The sequence below is a fragment of the Saimiri boliviensis genome, chromosome 1 (genome assembly GCF_048565385.1).
Source record: "Saimiri boliviensis isolate mSaiBol1 chromosome 1, mSaiBol1.pri, whole genome shotgun sequence".
Lineage (NCBI taxonomy): Eukaryota > Metazoa > Chordata > Mammalia > Primates > Cebidae > Saimiri > Saimiri boliviensis.
In genome coordinates this window covers 236,858,910-236,877,871 of record NC_133449.1, presented here as the reverse complement: position 1 = coordinate 236,877,871, position 18,962 = coordinate 236,858,910, and the positions used below count along the sequence as shown (strand labels likewise).

The 18,962-nt window shown below is 40.7% G+C and overlaps 1 protein-coding gene and 1 pseudogene across 2 annotated transcripts in view; one reads left to right on the top strand and one right to left on the bottom strand.

Moving 5' to 3' along the window:
* The window catches only part of PTCD2 (pentatricopeptide repeat domain 2), a 45,122-nt gene that overhangs the window by 2,190 nt on the left and 23,970 nt on the right, over window positions 1–18,962 (top strand). Inside the window, exons 3-4 of one of the 2 annotated variants that reach the window (XM_074384901.1) lie at window positions 3,602–3,731; window positions 8,578–8,695. In XM_074384901.1, coding sequence (XP_074241002.1) covers window positions 3,602–3,731; window positions 8,578–8,695 — 248 coding nt within the window. The remainder of the gene's footprint in view (window positions 1–3,601; window positions 3,732–8,577; window positions 8,696–18,962) is intronic. The other variant, XM_074384910.1, reaches the window with a different exon arrangement.
* LOC120363262 (high mobility group protein B1 pseudogene) lies at window positions 10,172–10,789 on the bottom strand (annotated as a pseudogene).

Genomic DNA, 18,962 nt, shown 5'->3' with positions numbered 1-18,962 from the left:
TGGTACATGCCTGTAGTCACAGCTATTCCTGAGGGTGAGGTGGGAGGATTGCTTGAGCTTGGGAGGTCTAAGGTGCAGTGAACCATGATCATACCACTGGACTCCAACCTGGGTGCCAGAGTGAGACCCTGTCTCAAAAAAAAAGAGAAATCTGGGATTTGCTTTGGGAAAAAAAAAAAAACCAAAAAACAAACCCGTGTGTTTGTGGATTGTAGAGTAGAGGAAACATAATTAGCAAAATACTGATAATTATTGAGGCTGGATAATGGCACTTAGGGGTATTATTATACTGTTCTTTCATTTTTGGGGTATGTTTGAAGATTTTTGTTATAAAAAGCTAAAAACACAAGAACACCACCCTAGGTCTTACTACCTTTCAGCACCTGAGAAATCTTGTTTCATTCATTCTCTCCCTCCTGCACAGAGTTTTTCCCAGCACTTTAAACCCATTTATTGTGTTTGGGTGCAGCAGTGGTCCCTGGGAGTTGTGGATGCACCCGTTGATCCCCAGTTATGAACACATCAAGACTTTCTTTTAATAACTCTTGGTGTCCCTGTTGACTTTTTTCATCCATAGACCCAGCTCTCCTTCCTCTCACTGGCAGATGTTTGTGAGCTAATTAACATATTAACATTCTCTTTATTTTGTTTTGTTTCTTTTTTAAGAGACAGGGTCCCGCTTTGTAACGTAGGTTGGAGTGCCATCGTAGCTCACTGCAGCCTCAAACTCCTGGATTCAAGCAATCCTCCTGCTTTAGCCTCCTGAGTGACTAGGACTACAGTGCCACCGTGCCTGCCTAATTTTTAGTTTTTTAGAGGCAGGGTCTCACTGTGTTGCCTAGGCTAGTCTCGAACTCCTAGGCTCAAGCTGTCCTCCCTCCTCAGTCTCTTAAAGTACAGGCGTGAGCCACTGCACCCATCCTGATACCTTCTGTCTCCATTTCCTCACAATTCAGTTCTCCAGAAATCAGTGTTCTCTTGCTGCTCCACTAAACATACTGTTATATAACATGACATTTGGGACAAAAAAATAAACCTTTGGAATGTGGGGAATATATTTATCCCCAGGTTAGTAGGCTCAATCTAGATTTCACTTATCTTTTCTTTCTACCACAGGTATTTTAGATCTTTGTGAGGTTTGCAGTTAGGGCTTTATGTCATCCAGTTGCGATTTCCATTTGTCGTAGTCTTCATAAGGTTGTGGCAGTTGTGTACAGGTTTAAAAGGCAATTAATGTAATCATTGCCAATCTGCTCTGTTGTCAGACTGATGCATATAAAATCCTGTCAACCTTTCGTCATTTTGAGATCCCACAGTGGTACTCTGTTGTATACCACACCATTAATGTCCTCATCCCTCTGGCATCCTGGCTGTCTTATAATGGACTCCATCCTTTCTAGAGTTCAGCATGGTTTCTGGTTCATCTATCATGGCTCTTCCCTCCACACCTTTCACTCCCAGTTCTCTTCTGTCACTCATGCAGATTCCCATACCTAGAATGCCTCCCTCCTCCATTTCTCCAACCCAATTCAGCCCTTTTTTTTCCTCATTGGTACTCCTCCACTTTCACCAACCTGGTCTGTCCTGAGTCATAATAGTAAAGGTCGTAGTAGGACCCTTCTGCCCACTCTGAGTTATGCTAGGTATCCTAACAGGACAGAAGAGTCCTATTATGTTTCTAGTCATTCCTGTGTCACCTCCTCCATTATTGTTTTCAGGTAGCTTTGTATAAGTAGAGCTTTTGCCTTTCCAAATAGGCTTTAAGTTCTTTGAGGGCAGGAACTATTCCTTATCCTTCTTACTGTCTCACACACAAAGAAGGATACTTCTGAGTATGATTATATGATACATACTTAAATGTTGATTGATTTGTTTTAAAACACAAGTTACGTCTGTTGAAATTTTGGATTCTTGTTTTTTTGGGTTTTTTTTCCCCTGAGATGGAGTTTCGCTCTGTCACCCAGGCTGGAGTGCGGTAGCACGATCTCGGCTCACTGCCACCTCTGCCTCTCAGGTTCAAATGATTCTCGTGCCTCAGCCTCCCCAGTAGCTGGGATTACATATGTGTGCCATCATGCCTGGCTACTTTTTGTATTTTTGATAGAGAGGGGGTTTTACCATGTTGGCGAGGCTGGTCCCGAACTTGTGACCTCAAGTGACCTGCCCACCTCAGCCTCCTAAAGTGCTGGGATTACAGGCATAAGCCACTGCACCTGGCCTCTTAAGGTTTATTAAGAAGGATTAAGAGGTACAAGATGTAATGTCATCCCTTTGATGACTTTAGACTTTCTAGATTGGAAATCACTTAGAAATATTTAATAGACTAAATCCTCATAGATCTGACAGAAGGAATGAAAATAAGAACAATAATGTTTCTATTTACTGGCAGTCACCCTATGGCAAATGCTTTACATAGATCATCTGAGGTGGCCCCATGAGGAAGGTACCATGATCCTTAATTTACACACGAGGAATCAAGTCTCACAGACAAGGGTCTCCGTCAGAGTGCAAGTGGCCGAGCTTAGATTTCAGCCCAGGTGCTTCCATCTCTGGAGCCTGTAACTATTACGTGGTTCTGCAAATAAAAATGGGAAGATCCACTGCATTATCTCAAACGTAGTGGGTCTTTTCTTGTAAATCGAGAAGAATGCCTCTGCTTCTAGTTCTTGTGTTTTACATGTATTTGTGCCCCTCCTTTCAGCAGCATTCCTTCATAGCTCTGTGCTTTGGAACAAATCTTGTAACTATTTCCTGGCAGCTTCTGATACTGACAACAGTTCTGCCTTCTGGAAAGCAGATGCTTGCTTGGTGCCTGCTTTGCTTTTCACCCCACATTTTGGTGGGAATACAGCCCCTTCTTGATGCCAAGAAGAGGTGCTTCCTTTTGGTTTTTGTCCCCACAGTTGATCAGATACAAAGACAAGGGAGAATGATAGACTGTAATGATGCTGAAATGATTCTGTCACTAAAAAACTGTTTGCTGCTGTTTGGAGGACTGTTTTCCCCCCTGCCCATTGCATAGTACTTGAGCATGCTTTCTAACAGCTGAGTAGAAAGAAACCAAGAGGAATGAAAAAGAGGTAAAGTTGAATCAAATTAAAGAAACATGAGTCATGTGAGTCCACCACTGTGGACAAACCTACCTTCAACTCACATTTTCTTTTTAGTTTTCCTGTGTGGCTCTCTGCCAATTGATGGTTTGAGTGTCTGGCTACATTTTCTTTCTTTTTTCTCATGAGTCACCTGGAGATTCAGTTATTTGAGCCAAGCCTCTGGGACAGTAGTTCTCAAACTTCAGTATACCAGAGGATTACCTAGGGAATCAAAAATGCCAACTCTTGAGCTCTTACCCCAGATATTTTATTTTACAGAGTCTTGAGTGAGCCTGGCCCTGTGCCCATGCCCCAGCTTCCTATGACAGATGCCATCTGCTGACACATTTCTAGAGGAAATTAGCCAGTGATGGCAGCTACGTGTCCTGAGCCCCTCTCAGTGCCCTTTTGCAGTGGGCTGGAGTTGGGCTTCCCCATCTTCCCTAGGTCAGACTCCTTATACTGCCAGTAAGCCTGATTGATGGCCACCATACTATGTTTTCTTCCAGAAAGCTATTTTAGAAACTTGGAAGAGAAACTGACCCAGAACAGGCTCATCTTGAAGGAGGAGTTGATAACCTTACTTCATTTGTGTGAGTCCCGGGACCATGTGGAGCTGGCTAAAAATGTCATTTACAGGTGAGGCATTTCCTTAGAATGCTGCCACCCTCATCCCTTCTTACTCTGTTCCTTTCTGTGAGCAGTCTCATCCTCTTCCAAGATTTTGCCACTTCTACCCTGATGACTTTAAATCTCTTTTTCATATGCCTGCTTTGAATTCAAGACACTTAGACATTCACTCATTGAGCACACACTTACTGGGTTCCTACTATATGCTGGGTGTTAAGGATAGAAAAGCAGATATTTTATGTCTAAAGAAGTTACCAGCCTATTCACTAACTCCACTGACATATCCCCTGGGTCTTCAAATTCAACATGTGCAAATTCACTCCTCTTCCTCTGTTTTCCTTCTCACTGGCCAGTCACTCAGGATAGATATTTTGCAGCCTCTTTACTTTCATCTCATTTGCCTCTGTTTCCTGATAGGGTAAGAAATCCTGTTGCTTCCACTTCCTTGGTATCTCCCTCAGCTCCAGCCCTCCTCTTTCTCTCCTGTTACCAGTGTCTTAGTTCAGGCTTTAATGTCTTTCACCTGAATCTTTTCGGTGACCCTAACTATTCTCCCTCCTCCAGTCCTGCTATACCTTTCTGATCCATTATTAAAAGTTTCCCATGTCAGAAGAAACTCACACGTAAGCATAGCCTGCCACTGGGAAAGCTAGTAAAGGCTTCACTTACCAGGGAGGAGCATGACATCAAATCAACAGACTTCATTTCTGAAATTAAGTTAATTGCTCTTTTCAACTTTTTTTTTTTTTTTTTTTTTTGAGACGGAGTTTCGCTCTTGTTACCCAGGCTGGAGTGCAATGGCGCGATCTTGGCTCACCGCAACCTCCGCCTCCTGGGCTCAGGCCATTCTCCTGCCTCAGCCTCCTGAGTAGCTGGGATTATAGGCACGCGCCACCATGCCCAGCTAATTTTTTATATTTTTAGTAGAGACGGGGTTTCACCATGTTGACCAGGATGGTCTCGATCTCTCGACCTCGTGATCCACCCGCCTCGGCCTCCCAAAGTGCTGGGATTACAGGCTTGAGCCACCGCGCCCGGCCTTTTCCACTTTTTAAAAACTATTTTCTTTTTCTTTCTTTTTTTTTTTTTGAGATGAAGTCTTGATCTGTTGCCCAGGCTGGAGTACAATTGCATGATCTCTCAGCTCACTGCAACCTCCACCTCCAGGTTCAAGCAATCCTCCCTGTCTCAGCCTCCCAAGTAGCTGGAATTATAGGTGCCTGCCACCATGCCTGGCTAATTTTCGTATTTTTAGTAGACATAGGGTTTTGCCATGTTGGCCAGGCTGGTCATGAACTCCTGGACTCAAGTGATCCGCCTGCCTCCGCCTCCCAGAGTGCTAAGATTACAGGCATGAGCCACCGTGCCTAGCCCTCTTTTCTGTTTTTTAAAGATCTGTTTCTATACTTGAACCTGGATTTTATATGTACATTTATAGAGAGAAATACAGGATAATCATACAAAGAATACTAGGAGATTATATAACAAGAGTTAACTGTTCTCTGGGAATTATGGATTATGTATTTTTTGTTTGTCTAAATGTATATTTTTCTGATTTCTCAAACTTGTCTACAGTGAACATTTTATAACATGAAAAAAATGTCTTTAAGTTAAAAAAAAAGAAAATTAAAAAATTCATTGAAAAATTGAAAAACACCATTAAGTAGAAAGGAGAAATATATCACAAATTCTGCTGTTTCAGTTGTCTGTTGCTGCATAACAAACCACACCAGAACTTCGTGGCTTAACACAGCAACTGTTTATTAATTCTCATAATTCTGGCATCAGGAATTGAGGTCCATCTCCACTGAGCAGTTCTTTGTTGGTGTCAGATGAAGCCACTCACTTATCTGCAGTCAGCTGGTAGCTGGGCTGTACTGCATGGTCCAAGAAGGCCTCTCTTGAGTTTGTGATGCCTCATTGCCCCTCCATGTGGCCGCTCCCTATCTTTCTGGAGTGCCTCATCATTCGTTTGTTGGTTTGAGCTGCATTGGCCCACAGCCCAGATGGGAGCTGCCAGGCATGACAGAGTTGCCCAGAATTGGCATGGCTTCTCTTGGTCAAGGCAAGATAACCTGTCCAGATCCAAGTAAAGGGGAGGGGAAAAGGATTCTACCTCTGGATTAATTTGAAGAATTGATGACAGCCATCTTTGGAGCCTGCTGCTTACATCTAAGAAACCACCGTTGAGATTTTTGCATTTTTTTTTTCACTGTTGCAAAGATTTCATTATTTTGATAGATTTTATTTTACATTGTTATAATTATTTCTGTGTAATTATTTTCTAAATTAATATAAATTTTTTTCCTTGTTAATCATATCCTTAGGAGTCATAGTTTAATGGCAATACAGTATTTCATTGTACATTGGATATTTTCATTAACCATGCTCATGTTGTTGGACATTGAAGTTATTTCTAATTTTTCACCAGTGTAAATAATGTCATGATGAGAAACTCTCTGCATAAAACTTACTGTTTGTTTCCTTTTGGGGATCAGGGGGTATGAACTTTTTAAAAATTTATCAATATAACTGTCAGATTATTTTTCAAAAGCGTTATGCTAATTTAAAGTCACTATATCTGCAAACTTAATTCTGTATTTCAGTTTCACAAAGTTAAATCATTTCCCTCTGGCATGTTTTCTTCTCACATATTTTACTACACAAAGCTATTTGGTGTTTATAAGAGTAGTAAAATGAGATAAATAATCTGAACACTCTTTCTACTTCTATTTTTATCATAAATATTCAAAGTGTGACTCAGTTCCTTCACTGATGCTAATAACTCTCTACCCAGTTGCTGACCTTTCCCTCTCTACTTGCAGACAGCTGGACAGGATGGGTAGATCCACGACTCAACCATCATGTTCTCTTTCTTCCTCAGTCAGGCAGCTCACGGCTGGGAAAGGAGAGTCATGAGCTGAAACATAAGCTTTTTATTGAGCCAAAAATGGGAAACATCTTAATACCCTTATTGTGTTGACCAAATGCTGTTTGGTTTATTGAGGGATTTTAGATCCTCTTCAACATTTCTTGCCCAGAAGGCAATTCATTATCTCAGTGACTTTCTAGCACTTCTATTAATGTGAATGTCATTTAGAATGTTCACGTCAAATCAGAAAACTTGTTTTTGCTTTCTTTTGCTTTTAATCTGGCACAAGTTTCTCATGAGAATATTTACTGAAATATGTTGATTTTTAAAGATTTTTTTTTAGCATGCCTTACATTTTATAAGAGCTAACATATGTTGAAGACTTGTGTGCCAGGCACGTCATCTCATTTAATCTTCACACACACACACACACACACACACACACAAAACTGATTGGGTTCTTTTCTTCCTTCCGTTTTACAGATGAGGAGACAGGGGCAGAGAGTAGTTAATTAACTTGCTTATGGTCACACGGTTTATAAACAGAAGAGCTAGGATTTGAATGATCAGTTTGGATTCAGAGTCTCAAAACCCTTTACCACTATCCTATATTGCCTTCTAACAACTTAATTTATGAGTGTTATAATGAAGTGGTAAATATTATTTGTAAGTTCTGTAAGTGGATTATGAAATGTATCAAAGTATACATCATCATCCTATTAGGGTATCATTGTAGTGCATGTGTTTAGAATAGACTAGTGTAATGCTACTCTGATTCCTTGATGATTTTAGCAGAAGGTAAAAAGCATTCTGTTTTGTTGTCAGCACTTTTCCACAAGGTATTTTAGATTCATTCATCATATTATAATCTAAATCTAAAAGGAATATGAATATGAAGATTTATAATGAGTACATCTTTCTAAAATCTGATTTACATGTAATAAAGTGTTCCTTTTTTTCACATATTGTCCTCTTGATATCTATAGCAAAAAGAGTTGGTTATTGAAAGTAAATTTACAGTAGCGATACGCAGTTCTGACTGGCAGGCTGGCTGCCTGTAGAAGTCTCAAGCCACATAGAAGACATCATTGTCTTTGACATTAGCTTCTTTTTAAAAGTTACAGGCCAAGTGTCATGGTTCACCCCTGTAATCCCAGCACTTTGGGAGGCCAAGGTGGGCAGATCACAAGGTCAGGAGTTCAAGACCAGCCTGGCCAACACGGTGAAACCCTGTCTCTACTAAAAATAGAAAACTTAGCTTGGCATGGTGGCATGTGCCTGTAATCCCAGCTACTCAGGAGACAGAGGCAGGAGAATTGCCTGAAGTGGGATCCATAGGCAGGGGTTGCCGTCAGCCAAGATTGTGCTACTGCATTCCAGTCTGAGCTACAGAGCAAGACTCCATCTCAAAGAAAAAAAAAAAGAAAAGAAAAGAAAGAAAAAGAAACTTAAACGTTCAAAACCACATTTAACTTGTTTAGCCAGGTGAACGTAGCTCTTGTGTACCTTTCCCAAACTTAGAAAAGCAGAGAGATTGCCATAAATTGTAAATGTGTCTGTTGGTTGTTTGCCATCCTAAATAAGGATGAAGCCAGCCTCCAGGAGCGTAGAGCGTCACCCCACTCCTTTCCTTTGTTCTCTGGGTGGGGCCTATTCTGATGCACTTACAGATGCTACTAGACTCCTGCTTTTTCCTAAGATGTGCTCACACTCAGTCTCAGGGTTGTTTTTAAATTTAGAGAATGATTACAATGTACATTTTCCCTCTGTTTCTTGTATTTTATGTCAGCCTGCTATAAACTCTTGTTTATTTAAATGCTTGGTATACTTCTGCACTCCAGGATTTCTGATTGTTGGAAATCACTTCTCCCCGTCCAGACTGTGAGAGAACCTCATTCTCTCTTGTGTCCCAGCGCATGCCGCAGTGTCTGTCCTTTTTCCTGTTTCCTACCTTTTGGCTCATTGAATCGTTTTGATTACCAGGTACCATGCAGAGAACAGAAATATCACTGTGGGGGAGTATAAGTTCGGACCACTTTTCATGAGGCTGTGTTACGAGTTGGATCTTGAGGAATCTGCAGTGGAGCTCATGAAAGACCAGGTTATTGTTTCCTAATTGTTTTCTGTGCCAATGTGTGTATTTTTGGTGATACTGGAAAAGGCATCTCTTCCATGCACATTATTCCTGGATTAGATTTTCAAAGAAAGGCTGCTGGGCTGAATGAATAAGCACTTCTTTGCATTTTTTAGTTTCCTTGCAGTCAGTTTTTGTGAAGAGGGGTGGAGTGATATAGAACAAGTGTGGAAGAGGTATAGGCACAGATGATCCTACTTTGGATGTGTATCAACATGGGTTGTATACCTATTCTTTCAAGGGCTTTCAGTAGAGAAAAGCTTAACACCGCCTCCATTTAAAGACTGACATTCCTATCCTTTACCTGTGTTCCCTCTTTATTTTCTATTTGTATTTTTCTGGTTGAAGACTACATTTGGAAAGTACTTTTCCATTTTCAAAATATTTTCACATATTCTGACTTTCTTTTCCCTAAAACAAATGTAAAAAATTTTTACAGCTACTCATTGAATATTTACTATGTTTTCAGCATTGTATTTAAGTACTTAAAATGTTTCATTTTATTTGTTTCCCACAATAGTCCTGATGAGGTACATTTCCATTTTGCAGATAAAAAAACTGGGACCTAGAGACATTATAAATTCATTCATTCATTCATTATAAAGTCATTTTGATTACCAGATACCATGCAGAGAACAGAAACATCAGTTTGGGGAATTGTAAGCTTAGACCGCTTTTCGTGAGGTTGCAGTTCCCATAATCAGAAATAATTGCTAAATTTTGGGCCCGCGGCTGGTGACCAGGTGCATTTTTGTGTATTTAGGAACTTATAAGCTGAGTTGTTCTTCAGCTTCTTACACTTTCTTTTAAAAAATAAAAATGAAAAAATATTTACTTAGAAGCATTTAGACCAGGCGTCCCCAAACTTTTTACACAAGGGGCCAGTTCACTGTCCCTCAGACTGTTGGAGGGCTGCCACATACTGTGCTCCTCTCACTGACCACCAATGAAAGAGGTGCCCCTTCCTGAAGTGCGGCGGGAGGCCGGATAAATGGCCTCAAGGGGCCGCAGTTTGGGGACGCCTGATTTAGAATGTCAACAAAACAGCTGCAACTTTTTTTTTTTTTTTTGCAATTACAGAATGACAGTTAACAGAACAATTATTTCATATAAGCTGCATCAGACTGAAGATGACAAAACTACTATCCCCATGTATAACTAATTTGTGCTGTGCACCAACAACAGCCTGCTTTAAATTTCCATGCCAGTTTGCAGCCACCATACTATACCAGGCAAGGTTAGTGGCTATCGAAAATACCGTCAGGACAGGGCTATCTAAAGACATTCAGTAGCGTGTTAACTATACCAAAAAAAGACACTGTACAGTTTTAAAACAAATCTTAACACAGCCTTACATTTCAATTTTCTTCTTTAAAAAGAGTGAGTTGTGTGCAGGAGGGTTAGATGCTTTAAAGACAAGAAAAAAACTGCACTAGTACCAACTTACTCATTATCATCTTCATCTTCCTCTTCATCCTCTTCATCTTCTTGTTTTCCTCCTCTTCCTCCTTTTTCTTACTTTTTTCAGCCTTGACAGCTCCCTTTTTGGCTGCATCAGGCTTTCCTTTAGCTTGATACAAAGCAATATCCTTTTCATATTTTTCCTTCAGCTCCACAGCCTTCTTTTCATAAGGCTGCTTGTCACCTGCAACAGTGTCATTCCACGTCTCCCCCAGTTTCTTTGCAACATCACCCATGGACAGGCCAGGATGTTCTCCTTTGATTTTTGGGTGATACTCAGAGCACAGCAGGAAAAAGGCTGAAGGAGGCCTCCTGGGTGTGTTGGGATCCTTGAACTTCTTTTGTCTCCTCTTTAGGAAGGATATAGGTTTTCATTTCTCTTTCATAACAGGCCTTGCTGCCTTTGCCATATCTGCATATTTTCCTTTCTTTTTAGCAGTCATGAACTTCTACCTTTCTGATCCCTTCTTAGAAAAGGAAGGAGTGAGGAATTGACTGAAGCATCTGGGTGCTTCTTAAGCTTCTCGCAACAAGTTTGCACAAAAAATGCATATAATGACATTTTGCCTGTCAACTTCTTAGGATCTCCTTTGCCCATGTTTAGTTATTTTTCCTCAGTGAGGCACAGAGTCACCCAGTGCCCATCTGGCTCTCACTTGCCCCAGCACTGTCTCTGTGGAGCTGAATGTACTTCAGTCTCTTACTCTTTTTTTATACAAAGTGTTTTCTGTACATGGTGGGTGTGTTAACTCTAGGCTTGCCCCTCTTTAATGACACCTGTGTATTAGAAAGATGATCAAGATATATTAGTAAGCAGGGAAAAGATAGTCTCAGAACAGTACAGATAGTTTGATCCTGTTTTTTCCTTAAAAAAAAAATAGACACGTATCAACATTTTAACAAAATATAGATACATATATGCTGGAAAGATATACACTAAATCACTTTATCTTTAGGGAGTACAGTTATTAAAAATTCTCACTTTTTATTTTGTATGTTTTTGTATTATTTGACTATAAACATAATGTTGCAGTTAAAGGAAAACAAGTTTCCCGCTGTAATAAATCATAGCCATGACTATGATGATAAAAACAAAACTGTAAAAGAAAGATGAAAGCAAAGGGTTTTTTTTAGCCTACTTGTGTATGAAAAATTTGTGTATAAGTAAGTTTTCTGGAGTAGAATGAACAAATTTGAGTAAGTGACAGAGGACCTAATCCTGCTTCTACTAGAAGTGTTATATTCCCTACTTAAAACCCTGTAGTGTTGTCAACATGGTAGCCATATGAGTCATTGAACTATGGCTAAGTCAACTTTACATGCGCTGTATAAAGTGTATGATTTAGTTTAATTACTTGGTATAAGAAAGAGAATGCAGGCTGAGCATGGTGGCTCACGCATGTAATACCAGCACCTGGGGAGGCCAAGGAGGGCAGATCATCTGAGGTTGGGAGATAGAGACCAGCCAGACCAACCTGTCTCTACTAAAAATACAAAATTAGCTGGGCGTCGTGGTTCATGCCTGTAATCCCAGCTACTCAGAGGCTGAGGCAGAAAAATTGCTTGAACCTGGAAGGCGGAGGTTGCAGTGAGCTGAGACCACGCCATTGCACTCCAGCCTGGGTGGGCAACAAGAGTGAAACTCTGTCTCAAAAAAAAAAAAAAAAAAAAAGAATCCAATGTATTTTAATAATTTTTATATTGATTACATGTTGAAATTACATCTTGGATATAGTGGGTTAAATTATTTAGTCTATTTCTGTTTACCTTTTTTTGTTGTTAACTATATATATATATATATATATATATATATATATATATATATATATATATTTATTGCACTTTAGGTTCTGGGGTACATGTTCAGAAGATGCAGAATTGTTGCATAGGTACCTACATGGCAATGTGGTTTGCTACCTCCATCCCCCCATCACCTACATCTGGCATTTCTGCCCATGTTATCCCTCCCCAACCTCCCTACCCTCCTCAGTCCCCCCACAACAGATCCCAGTTTGTGATGCTCCCCTACCTGTGTCCATGTGATCTCATTGTTTAACACCTGCCTATGAGTGAGAACATGCAGTGTTTGATTTTCTGTTCTTGTGTCAGTTTGCTGAGAGTGATGGTTTCCAGATTCATCCGTGTCCCTACAAAGGACATGAACTCATCGTTTTTTATGGCTGTGTAGTATTCCATGGTGTATATGTGCCACATTTTCCTTGTCCACTCTATCATCGATGGGCATTTGGGTTGGTCCCAGGTCTTTGCTATTGTAAACTGTGCCACAGTGAACATATGTGCGCATGTGTCCTTATAATAGAATGATTTATAATTCTTTGGATATATACCCAGTAATGGGATTGCTGAGTCAAATGGAATTTCTATTTCTAGGTCCTTGAGGAATCGCCACACTGTCTTCCACAATGGTTGAACTAATTTACCCTCCCACCAACAGTATAAAAGTGTTCCTGTTTTTCCACATCCTCTCCAGCATCTGTTGTCTCCAGATTTTTTAGTGATCACCATTCTAACTGGTGTGAGATGGTATCTTAGTGTGGTTTTGATTTGCATTTCTCTAATGACCAGTGATGAGCATTTTTTCATGTTTGATGGCCTTATAAATGTCTTCCTTTGAAAAGTGTCTGTTCATATCCTTCACCCACTGTTGAATGGGTTTGTTTGTTTTTTTTTTCTTGTGAACCTGTTTTCATTCCTTGTAGATTCTGGATATTTGCCCTTTGTCAGATGGGTAGATTGCAAAAATTTTTTCCCATTCTGTTGGTTGCCGGTTCACTCTAATGATGGTTTCCTTTGCTGTACAGAAGCTCTGGAGTTTAATTAGATCCCATTTGTCTATTTTTGCTTTTGTTGCCAACGATTTTGGTGTTTTAGTCATGAAGTCGTTGCCTATGCCTATGTCCTGGATGGTTTTGCCTAGGTTTTCTTCAAGGATTTTTACAGTGTTAGGTCTTATGTTTAAGCCTTTAATCCAGGCGTCCCCAAACTTTTTACACAGGGGGCCAGTTCACTGTCCCTCAACCGTTGGAGGGCCGCCACATACTGTGCTCCTCTCACTGACCACCAATGAAAGAGGTGCCCCTTACTGAAGTGCGGTGGGGGGCTGGATAAATGGCCTCAGGGGGCCGAATGCGGCCTGTGGGCCGTAGTTTGGGGATGCCTGCTTTAATCCATCTGGAGTTAATTTTAGTGTAAGGTGTCAGGAAGGGGTACAGTTTCTACTTTCTGCACATGGCTAGCCAGTCTTCCCAAGGCCATTTATTAAACAGGGAATCCTTTCCCCATTGCTCGTTTTTGTCAGGTTTGTCAAAGATCAGATGGTTGTAGATGTGTGGCATGGCCTCCGAGGCCTCTGTTCTGTTCCATTGGTCTATATCTCTGTTTTGGTACCAGTACCATGTTGTTTTGATTATTGTAGCTGTGTAGTATAGTTTGAAGTCAGGTAGCATGATGCCTCCAGCTTTGTTCTTTTTGCTTAGAATTGTCTTGGCTATGCAGGCTCTCTTTTGCTTCCATATGAAGTTTAAGGTGGTTTTTTCCAGTTCTGTAAAGAGGGTCATAGGTAGTTTGATGGGGATAGTGTTGAAACTATAAATTACTTTGGGCAGTAGGGCCATTTTCACAATATTGATCCTTCCTAACCATGAGCATGGAACGTTTTTCCATCTGTTTGTGTCCTCTCTTATTTCCTTGATCAGTGGTTTGTAGTTCTCCTTGAAGAGGTCCTTTACATCCTTTGTTAGTTGTATTCCTAGGTATTTTATTCTCTTTGTAGCAATTGTGAATGGCAGCTCGTTCTTGATTTGTCTCTCTTTAAGTCTGTTATTGGTGTATAGGAATGCTTGTGATTTCTGCACATTGATTTTGTATCCTGAGACTTTGCTAAAGTTGCTTATCAGTTTCAGGAGATTTTGGGCTGAGACGATGGGGTCTTCTAAATATACCGTCATGTCGTCTGCAAATAGAGACAATTTGACTTCCTCTTTTTCTAATTGAATACCTTTTATTTCTTTTTCTTGCCTGATTGCTCTGTCTAGAACTTCTAATACTATATTAAATAGAAGTGTTGAGAGAGGGCATCCTTGTCTAGTGCCACATTTCAAAGGAAATGCTTCCAGTTTTTGCCTGTTCAGTATGATATTGGCTGTGGGTTTGTCATAAATAGCTTTTATTATTTTGAGATACTTTCCATTGATACCTAGTTTATTGAGGATTTTTAGCATAAAGGGCTTTTGAATTTTGTCAAAGGCCTTCTCTGCATCTTTTGAGACGATCATGTGGTTTGGTCTTTGGTTCTGTTTATGTGGTAGATTACAATTATAGACTTGCATATGTTGAACCAGCCTTGCATCCTGGGATGAAGCCTACTTGATCATGATGGATAAGCTTTTTGATGTGCTATTGCAATCGGTTTGTCAGTATTTTATTGAAGATTTTTCATCATGAATATTGGCCTGAAGTTTTCTTTTTTTGTTGAGTCTCTGCCAGGTTTTGGAATCAGGATGATGTTGGTCTCATAAAATGATTTGTGAAGGATTCCCTCTTTTTATATGGTTTGGAATAGTTTCAGAAGGAGAGTAGCAGCTCCTCTTTGTCTGTCTGGTAGAATTCAGCTGTGAACCCATCAGGACCTGGACTTTTTTTGGGTGGTAGGCTATTAATTGCTGCTTCAACTTCAGCTCTTGTTATTGGTCTATTCAGGGTTTCAACTTCTTCCTTGTTTAGGCTTGAGAGGGTGCAAGTGTCCAGGAATTTATCCATTTCTTCCAGGTTTACTGGTTTATGTGCATAGAGTTGTTTATAGTAATCTCTGATGGTAGTTTGTATTTCTGTGGAATTGATGGTGATATCCCCTTTTTCGTTTTTTTTAATTGCATCTATTTGATTCTCTCTTTCCTTTTTTTTAATCTGGCTAGCAGTCTGTCTATTTTGTTGATCTTTTCAAAAACCCAGCTCCTGTATTTATTTTATTTTATTTTTTTTGAAGGGTTTTTTATATCTCTATCTCCTTCAGTTCTGCTCTGATCTTAGTTATTTCTTGTCTTCTGCTAGCTTTTGAGTTTTTTCTATCTTGCTCCTCTAGCTCTTTCAATTTTGATGATAGGGTGTAGATTTTAGATCTTTCCTTGCTTCTCATATGGGCATTTATTGCTATAAATTTCCCTCGACACATTCTATACAGTCAACATTCAAGAGCCAGTTGTTCAGTTTCCATGAAGTTGTGCGGTTCTAAGTTAGTTTCTTAATCCTGAGTTCTAATTTGATTGCACTGTAGTCTGAGAGACTGTTTGTTGTGATTTCCATTCTTTTGCATTTGCTGAGGAGTGATTTACTTCCAGTTATGTGGTCAGTTTTGGAGTAGGTGTGATGTGGTACTAAGAAGAATGTATATTCTGTGGATTTGGGGTGGAGAGTTCTGTAGATGTCTAATAGGTTTCCTTGGTCCAGATCTGAGTTCAAGTCCTGGATATCCTTGTTAATTTTCTGTGTCATTGATCTGTCTAATATTGACAGTGGAGCGTTAAAGTCTCCCACTATTATTGTGTGGGAGTCTGTCTTTGTACATCATTAAGAACTTGCTTTATGTATCTGGGTGGTCCTGTATTGGGTGCGTATATATTTAGGATCGTTAGCTCTTCTTGTTGCGTTGATCCTTTTACCATTATGTAGTGCCCTTCTTTGTCTCTTTGGTTCTTTGTTGGTTTAAAGTCTATTTTATCAGAGACTAGGATTGCAACTCCTGCTTTTTTTGCTTTCCATTTGCTTGGTGAATCTTCCTCCATCCCTTTATTTTGAGCCTGTGTGTATCCTTGCATGTGAGGTGGGTTTCCTGGATACCAGGAATGGGTATTGACTTTTTATCCAATTTGCTAATCTGTGTCTTTTGAGTGGGGCATTTAGCCCATTTACATTTAGGGTTAATATTGTTATGTGTGAATTTGATCCTGCCATTTTGATGCTAGCTGGTTGTTTTGCCCATTAATTGATGCAGTTTCTTCATTGTGTTAATGCTTTTTACCATTTGGTACATTTTTGGAGTGGCTGGTACTGGTTGTTCCTTTCCATGTTTAGTGCTGCTTTCAGGAGCTCTTGTTAGGCAGGCCTGGTGGTGATGAAATCTCTCAGCATTTGCTTGTTTATAAAAGATTTTATTTCTCCTTCACTTATGGAGCTTAGTTTTGCTGGATATGAAATTCCAGGTTGAAAGTTCTTTTCTTTAAGGAAGTTGAATATTGGCCCCCACTCTCTTCTGGCTTGTAGGGTTTCTACTGAGAGATCCACTGTGAGTCTGATGGGCTTCCCTTTGTGGGTAACCCGACCTTTCTCTCTGGCTGTCCTTAGCATTTTTTTCTTCATTTCAACCCTGGTGAATCTGATGATTACGTGCCTTGGGGTTGCTCTTCTTGAGGAATATCTTTGTGGTGTTCTGTGTATTTCCTGGACTTGAATATTGGCCTGCCTTGATAGGTTGGGAAAGTTCTCCTGAATAATATCCTGAAGAGTGTTTTCCACCTTGGATTCATTCTCCCCATCACATTCAGATATACATATCAAACATAGATTAGGTCTTTTCACACAATCCCATATTTCTTGGAGGCTTTGTTCATTTATTTTCACTCTTTTTTCTCTAATCTTGCCTTCTCATTTTATTTCATTGAGTTGATCTTCAATCTCTGATAGCCTTTCTTCTGCTTGGTTGATTCGGCTATTAAAACTTGCGTGTGTTTCATGAAGTTCTCTTGTGTTTTTCAGCTCCATCAGGTCATTTATATTCTCCTAAACTGTTTATTCCCGTTAGCATTTTGTCAAACCTTTTTTCAAGGTTCTGAATTTCTTTGCATTGGGTTAGAACATTTTCTTTTATCTCAGAGAAGTTTCTTATTACCCACCTTCTGCAGCCTGTTTCTGTCAATTCATCAGACTTATTCTCCATCCAGCCTTGTTCCTTTGCTGGTGAGGAGTTGTGATCCCTTAGAGGAGGTGAGGCATCTGGTTTTGGGTGTTTTCATCCTTTTTTTGCTGGTTTCTTCCCATCTTTGTGAGTTTATCTACCTGTGATCTTTGTAGTTGGTGACTTTTGAATGGGGTCTCTGAGTGGATGCCCTTTTTGTTGATGATGAAGTTATTTCTTTCTGTTTTTTTTTGTTTTTCTTCTAACGGTCAGGCCCCTCTGCTGTAGGACAGCTGGAGGTCCACTCTAGACTCTGCCTGGGGATCAGCTGTGGTGGCTGCAGAACAGTAAGGGTTGCTGCCAGTTTCTTCTGTTATCTTGGTCCCAGAAGGATAGCCACCAGATGTCAGTCTGAGCTTTACTTAATGGGGTTTCTCTGTGGATATATGGGGGTCAGGGAGCTGCTTGAGAAGACAGTCTGATCCTTATAGGAGCTCAGCTGCTGAGCTGTGAGCTCCGTTGTTTTGTTCAGAGTTGCTGGGCAGGTATGTTTTAAGTCTGCTGCAGCGGAACTCATAACTGCCTTTTTTCCCATGTGCTCTATCTTGGGAAGGTGGGTCTTTATTTATAAGTTCCTGACATGCCGCTGCGTTTTTTCAGAGCTGCCCTTCCCAGCTAGGAGGTAGCCTAGTCACAGTTTGCCAGTAGAGGAGTTCCTGAGCTGCTGGGGGCTCTTCCCAGCTGCTGTGTGAACTTCCTTGCGGTTTTGTTTATAGAGGTATAGTTAGAACTGCCTCAGTAATGGCACTGTGCCTTAATAATGGCGGACTGCCTCTGTAATGGCAGACTGCCTTGGTAGTGGCAGACTGCCTTGGCAATGGCGGATGCCCTTCCTCCCACAGAGTGGGACCATCCTGGATCCAGCTGCACTTGTTGGAAACTCTCAGTCCTGAGCATTTCATATTGCTGGTCTTTGTGGGGATGGGACCCACTGAGCCAGATCACCTGGCTCCTTGTTTCAGCCCCCTTTTTTTCAGTTGAATGGGTGGCTCTGTCTCCCAGGTGTTGCAGGTGCCGCTTGAAATGGCCGCCCAGATTTGTGTGAGTTTTTGTGCGGAGACCTGCTGCGTTGGCTGAAACAGCTGTGCTGGAGACTTGTAGTGCTTTTCAGCCTGGGAATCTCCTGGTCTTTGGGCACTAATAACTCGTTTGGAAATGCTATTATCATTCACCCTCTGTGTTGTTCTTGCTGGGAGCTGCACTCCAGAGCTGTTCCTGTTTGGCCATCACTATACATTGTGATTCTGAAATATCCTAGGTGACTCAAAATACTTTTCCATTGCCTGGGGCTCCTTTGGTGGCTTTCTCTCACACTTAAAACCCAACCCTGACTCTGACCTACGGGGCCCTTTGTGTCATCTCCCCACTCTCCCTTGCTGACTTTACCCTGGACCTGTGTGTTCTTCCTTGGCCATGGCGAGCTCACAGCCTCTAACTGGAATCCTGTGCATCCTCATCCTTGAGGGTCCCACCTTGACCTCACTGAGGTCTCTTCTCACAGTGCCTCCCCTGACTGCCTTCCGTCTCTCTTCTCTACTTACTCTTCATAGACCTTACTAATAGCTGAAATTAATATTTTTTTCACTTGTCTTATTCGCTGTCTCCCCCACCAGAATTTAAGCTCTACGTACTAGATTACAAGCCCTAGTAGGGTTTGGAGCAGGGTGTATGTCTTGTTTATCTAATTTCTTTATTCTCAGCACCTAGAACAGGGTCTGCATAGTAGGTGCTCATGAAAGAGTGAACTTGAGCAAGGCATTTAATGACACATTTGAATACCATGTGTCACATTATCTTTGCACA